At 43.4% G+C, this 6,814-nt stretch overlaps 1 protein-coding gene across 1 annotated transcript; it reads right to left on the minus strand.

Moving 5' to 3' along the window:
* Nucleotides 1-301: 301 nt before the first annotated feature.
* On the minus strand, nt 302-6,363 carry otomp (otolith matrix protein). Its single transcript, XM_073483114.1, has 9 exons — nt 6,270-6,363; nt 6,016-6,152; nt 5,251-5,353; nt 4,894-5,079; nt 3,920-4,094; nt 2,583-2,650; nt 1,177-1,361; nt 666-847; nt 302-539 (listed from the first exon to the last, which is right to left on the minus strand). The coding sequence occupies exons 1-9, from the start codon at nt 6,361-6,363 to the stop codon at nt 302-304; spliced, it is 1,368 nt and encodes a 455-aa protein (XP_073339215.1).
* Between the last annotated feature and the right edge of the window lie 451 nt (nt 6,364-6,814).

A 6,814-nucleotide genomic window follows, 5' to 3' on the forward strand; every position in this document is an offset into this window, starting at 1 on the left:
TAGAGGGGACACAGTTTCCCAACAAACATACAGGGTAGGAACATTTAACAGGACTTTTTTTTTTCGTAGGGGAAGATGTTTCATGTTATGGGGTAATTCAAGGGGTGATCAGTCAAAAAACACTGCTACTACAACACTCATTAACCTGCACTCCTTTTCTAGTTTATTGTTTTATATTTCTAGCCTATTCTTCTGTGTCCTTCCTCAAACTAAGCTCATTTTTCAGGGACAGTTTCTGAAGTTTTTCTCTTAGCTGATTAGCCCCTCTTAGCGATGTCCTACCCCGCCAGCCAGCAACACACTAGAGGAAAGCGCTAGGTTGCAGCAGGACGAGGACATAATGATGGAGGACGGGCGGCAGGAATGCAGGGAGAAAAACGTAACACGAAGAGCAAAGCAGAGAGGATGAGAGATGGCGAGACGGAGTGGCGGAGGGACACAGATGGTGGGGAGGGAAGGCAGAACGGGAGGACGGAGACAGAGGGATGGGGTGGAAGTTGATGCGCTGGATGTCTTCCTCCTGTTCCATCAGCAGAAGCCTGTTGGAAGAAAGTGCAATTATGAGAACAGCTGCAGTGGATACACACACACACACACTATGGAGAGCTAAATCCTCCAACCACTTAGCCACCCGCTCTTCAACACACTAATACACACAGGCACACACACTCTTACCCTCACACTCGAAGGCTTGCAGCACGGCGGTGTAAGTGGGGCCCAGCCAAGAGGTGTAGCTACCCAGAACCCTCTGCAGGTGGTGGGTGGCATCATTGAAGAGCAGATCGGACGCGCCGTAGCCTGCTGAGCTGAACAGGCGGAAGCCCTCGGTGGCGTTGCCAAACACATTCTGCAAGAGAGAGAAAGTGTGTGACAGGACTTAATGCATGAGGGCATGCATGGATGTGCGTTGGCGTGCTCTGCGTACGTGTGTGTTTCCTTGTGTGTGTAGCGGCGGGATGAGCACAGGATGTATCAGTCATCCTGGTGTCTCCCACACACACACACACACTCAGTAAAGAAGAAGGATGACGGTTTAGCAGAAACCTGCGCCCTGAGACGTGCTGATCAATAACACAGACTCCACCGAGATATGAGACAGACATAAACACACACCTGGAGAATAACACACACACACACAAACACACAGCTGATGCAATTACAGGAGTCCACACCCACCTGTAAACGTTCCAGGTACTTCCAGACGCGACACTTGTCCTCCGTGCGCACCACCACAGCATTAGTGGGGACAGCTGCCAGGTGGCATCGCTCATACTCGTCCAGGCCGGCCTCACTTCCATCTGGGCACAGCAGCTTCAGGTCCTCCAGCTCCAGATCCAGGGCCCAGGACTCCTGGTTCTTACCTGGGCAGGAGAGGAGTCGAGGTGTGTCAGATTTTTATTTCAAGCCCAGTTAGAACTCCCACTGGAAGAAGCAGCACTTGCAAGTTTTTCAATAAAGCTAAAAAATAAGAGAAAAGCTCAGCAACTGACCCTTTTACGACGAAGGGAGTTGGGGCTCATCTTAAAGGGTGGTATTACAGCCTTATTTGGTTTGTTATGACCAGTACAGTTAATGGTAACTAATGGTGCGCTCCATTTGAACTGGAAAGTCATAATTTCCAAGTTCCCAGTTGGCAACTACTACTACTATTCATTAGCTGTCTTATTTGTGTTTCATTACATCAGTCTTACACACAGTACTGTCCAACTTCTATCCGTGGACATGTTGCAGTGTTGTTTATATGCCCTAAAAAAGGTGTAGTTAGTTTTGTACTATAGTATATCTCATTTAGGGCTTAATCTGGATGTTGATTTTATATTTTTGATATAAACAAATATATGACATTTAAAATTCCGAGAGCTGTGGTCGGCCGCCTACTTTAAGAGTTTAAAAAGCAAACAAAACCCTGTTTATCCAAACAAATAATTAGAGGGAAAAGATAGGCCACCTTGAAGCTACTTTCTCCCTCCCTAGACAACAGCACAGGCCTTCTGTGTTTTCTTGACCTCCGTTAATTGGTGTGACTCCGGACATTTCTGTACCATATGAGAAAGCATGCTTCGTTAAACAGCTACAGTGTTTGTGGAGCTGGGTGTCAAACTGCTCCTTTCCGGCTGTACCAGCAGGGTCTGTGTAGCGTGACTGCGATAATGATCACCATTAATTTTGGATGTTGCCCAAAGCGGAGGAGCAGATGCAGCAAACAGAGAATTAGGGCATTTCTTAGCTGGACAAAAACGTCTGAACCACTATCTGTCCCTTTCTGTTTGTAAATCTGTTTCCCTTCCTCTCCCACTTTTGATCTTATTGTTTAATCTATCTCCCTCTTTGTCTACTTCTGATCACAAACACACATATCATGCATCATATCATTTCTGTGTTATCTGTTCATTGTATTCTGGATTTCACACACTGTAAAACACCCGTCTGAGAAAGCTTGTGAAACACTGACATCCTGTGTCTTGACAGGGACTAGCACTCCCTGCTGTCCCAGAGTAACCTCATCATAAATCACTTAAATTATTAAATTATGTCATTATATAACCAGCGGAGCAATCCATAAAATACACAATGACACTGACCATCCGAATTCTCAAAGATGGTTGTGTGTTTGACAAAGGCCACGTCGCCGAGGTTCTCTGCGACACACCTGGAAGAAAAAAACATGAAACACATGAATCATCACACTCATTTGATCCACAAATAGATCAAAACATGAATGAAGTGGGAAAACCAGCACACGTGGGATTGCGTTATTGTAACAGCACGACTCTGGAGAGCATAATTAAACTCCATCTGCCGGCTATTGTTGCACTTCAAGAATTAAAAGCAACTCCTGTGGCCCTTTTATTCCCATCTCAAACGCACTCACTAATATGCCAAAGGCCATTTTACTGAGCACTAGGGCGTTATAACACATAGCAATATCAATGTGAATGAAATTATCTCATTGTCTGTTATTAAAACATGCAGGCGAGACGAGTGAAACTGCCATCAAAATGAACTTGCAGTGCACAGGAGTCATCCAAAGTGTGTGTTCTCTCTGTGATAGTCATAGTTAAAGGATAAGTTCACCCAGAAATGAAAATTCTGTCATTATATTCTCACCCCCATACCGATATGTAGTTAGGTTAAGTTTTGTAGTCCACGAAACATTTCTTGACATTCAGAGCAGAACAGAGTTACAGCATTCTCCTAAACAACTGAAGTAGATGGGGACCTGTTTTAAAATGTAAAACAGCAACTGAAAGACAACATAAAATGTGTCCATAATCCAAAAAGCGTAATTCACGTCTCCGCATGCCCTGAGTTCCCAAATTGATGTGAAAAGACGTTATTTACACCTTTTTTTAGCCAAAATCTTCACTGTAGCTGCTAAGCTAAGGGCGTTAGCATGCACCCTGTCTGAAGTTGGTGCACAACGTCGACCGTGTGTCGAGGGTGCAAGTAATGTAACAAGTTCCCTTCTACTTCAGTTGTTTAGGAGAATGCTGCAACGCTTCTTTACTGTGCAACTCCGGAAACTTCACCTGAATCTCCATTGACGTGCAGTTGAGTGACTAAATTTTCCTTTATTGGGTGAACTTATCCTTTAATGCCTTTAACAGACTCTTAAAAAATACATTACATTACACACTTATCCACGGCTAGAGGCCTTATATACATTTGACTGGTTGCATTTTAATTAAATGTAACAATGCCTCCATGTAAAGTCCCTGTCAAATAAATGGGTAAATACAAATAAATAAAATCACTGTATTATCTTTTTTTCAGAGCAGGCAGCTCTAATTACTTACTATTTCCCCTTTAAGGAGACAGTAGCCGAAATAAATATAAAATAGTAGAAACACGGAGGCGGAGCTCGTAATAACTACTCCACCTCTGGGTCTCATTAGTGTATTGTTTCCCATGTTATCACCTCAGCGCCCCCGCCTCGCCGTAGTGCCTCTCTCTGTGGTTGTTGACGCAGATGTGTCGGTCGTTCTCGTCTCCTATACAGGCCTCACACAGGTTCTTGGGGTTGTTGCCTCTGGGGTCGTGCTGGGGATCCTTAACGCCCGGCACACAGCTGTAACCAAAGAAGTTGCCAACGGCTGGTGAAAAAAGACAAAGACAATGAGTTAGAACAATTAATTTTTAATTTAAAAGCCAGCCCTCCAATTAGCCACTTCGACTCATCCCGCACTCCTCTAGAATTATACTTCAAGACAAGTGTAGTGTATATTTAACCCTTCAACCCTTCTTATGGACCAAATTATTAATTGATTCATTTAAAAAAGAATTGGCAGATTAATTGGTAATGAAAATAATCATTAGTTGCCACATTTAGGCTCTATTTGTCAGTTAAAGATGCACTATTGTATCATTAACAGGAATTGTGTCACCCAGTGCAATACCTTGGTTATTTTATGTTTTTCATCATTTTTGGACTAAAATTGAACACTTTGGCAAAGAGGATTAAGAGATAACAGACTTGGGATCAGCTCATTGTTGCTTTTGTTCTTTTTACGGGATGTGATGACAATAAGAAAAGATAAAGAAAAGATGAATGTCTTTCCTTTAAAAGATATTCATCTCCTCCGTCTTGCTTCCCTCTACCACTCTTGAAGAAACTACAGCCTTTCAGTGTGTCTTTCCGTGCATCAATACACCCGCACACACACACACACACACACACACACACACACACCAATCTCACATTTACTGAGACAGATGCACTGTTCTCCAACTGACTCTTCTCCTCTTACCTCCAGTCCTCTCCATCCCTTCACTCTTCATTCCACATCACTGCTCCCCTCCTCTGAACCTCTCATATAGCTTCCACACATCCACACACACACACACACAGACACACAGACACACACACAGACACACACAGCTCTCCCGTCTCACCTTTGGGGAAGTTGCACTGCTCCCCGATGCTAATCTGGGAAGTGTTGACCAGGTAGCCGATAGGAACTGTCCACCCCACCGTGGTGCGTATCCCGGGGTGACAGGAGCTGCGTTCGTGCATCTCCAGCAGGGACAGGTCTGAGGAGGACCGACGAGCCATCGCCACCACGTAGTAGCTAATACCATCTGTAGAGAAAGCAAGTGGGAATCATTTCTAAATAAAGGCAACATGAAAAAATAGAAAATTATTAATAAAGATACAAGAATAATTTGTCTACGCATCGTAAATGTGGCTCTAACAAGTTGAACAGACCTTTTTTAAGTATTAGCGCTGCGAGGCTCAAACCTGTGACTTACCCACTCCATTGTGAGACTCCCCTGCAGAAAGCTCCAGGCCGTGGCAGAGGCCAGCAGCATAGATGTCATCTGCAGTCATGGAGGCAGCATCTGCTGTCCCATTCTAGGAAAAAGGGAAAAAAAAACACATTTCATATGTCAATGTCAAATGACTTCAGGATGCTTGTTTTTCCCAAATCGTGTGAGATAGCAACAGATGCTGAATAAAAAACAAACGTGTTTTTGTGTTTCGAGCAGCTGAAAATATCTCAGATTGCATCAATCTGATAGACCTGCGATCAGAATAATGATTGATACATTACAGATATTTATGTATAAAACTAAATGTGGCCAATTAAAGGTGCACTATGTAGTTTCGGGAAAGACATTTCAATCAGGAGAAAGGTCTTAACTGACTTATTTATATGTCTAAACAAACTAAATAAACAAAACATGCTTTTTTACTTTGTTTATATGTGGCAGACCCTGCCACCTTTCGAGCTTCAAACAGTGTTCTGTGACCTTATTTTCCTCTGAGAACAGCTTGTTTATTCAATTATGGGGAAAAAAATTATTACCTCATTAATATTAATATTAATTTATTCACCAAAACTACATAGTGCCCCTTTAATGAAGATGTGGACATATTGAGATGGTGTAAAACTAAATTGTCTGGAAGAACTGCTGAAGATCTATGCACCAAATGTCTCATTTTTGTGGAGTAATTGATGAATGTGAAAATCCCAACTGGACAATACACTTCCCCATCCCTGTTTCTGCAGGTACCTTGATTTTGTCCATGCAGTCTCTGCTGTTCAGGCCACGGACACATTGCAAAGATCCTCTAATATTCAGAGCTGTGGCGTTCCCGGCCAAATCCAGACACTTCTGCTCCTCGGCGTCAGACACTACACACCAGCAGACTGAACAAAGGTGCAAGATAAGTGAAAATTAAAGCAAATTTTCTTCGCAAACTCCACCTTTAAAACATTTTAAATAATACTTTAAACGTGCAACATCTTAAATTCTTTTGGATGTACCTGTCGTTTTTGGATTGGAGATGCAGCTGACAGACAGAAGAAGAGGCAGAAGGAGGAGGAAAGCTACCGGCAGTCTTCTCTCTGGATGCTCCATGTCGGCTCTGGTAGGAAACCTGCTTGGAACAATCTCTCTAATACTAGAGAGATGAAGAGCAGGTGGATTTTAATGGGAAAAGAAAGTCACACCACTACCTCCTCCCTCTCGATTCACCTGGTCCTGACACAGAAAGAGGGGGAGAGAGAGAGGGTAAAAGGTGGGAGAATGAAGGTCTGGATGTAGGAAGAAGAAAACATTACATTATTCCTCTTTCCCCGCCTCTTAAGTCAAAGTGCTCGGTGGATAATCCTTCCTCCATCTCATGATAGCAGTATAGCATTTCCACCTCCAATTATCCACTGAGACTTATCCCACTGCTGAGAGTATAGCGGTGGACACACGTAGGCTCAGAGCAGTTCAGGTCACCTGGCACAGAGTGTCGACCCTGGGTCTTTAATTAAAAAAGCTGCGGACAATGTGTCTCTGTACTGGAGCTGTGTTCCTGGAG

Source organism: Pagrus major, chromosome 16 (assembly GCF_040436345.1).
Source record: "Pagrus major chromosome 16, Pma_NU_1.0".
NCBI classification, from domain to species: Eukaryota; Metazoa; Chordata; class Actinopteri; order Spariformes; family Sparidae; genus Pagrus; species Pagrus major.

Coding starts and splice junctions, on each gene's coding strand:
- otomp (XM_073483114.1), bottom strand. CDS start 6,363: ATGGAGCATCCAGAGAGAAGACTGCCGGTAGCTTTCCTCCTCCTTCTG. Junction 6,153..6,269: donor CTCCAATCCAAAAACGACAG/GTACATCCAAAA, acceptor ACCTTTGTTCAG/TCTGCTGGTGTGTAGTGTCT. Junction 1,362..2,582: donor CATCTTTGAGAATTCGGATG/GTCAGTGTCATT, acceptor TCTCCTGCCCAG/GTAAGAACCAGGAGTCCTGG.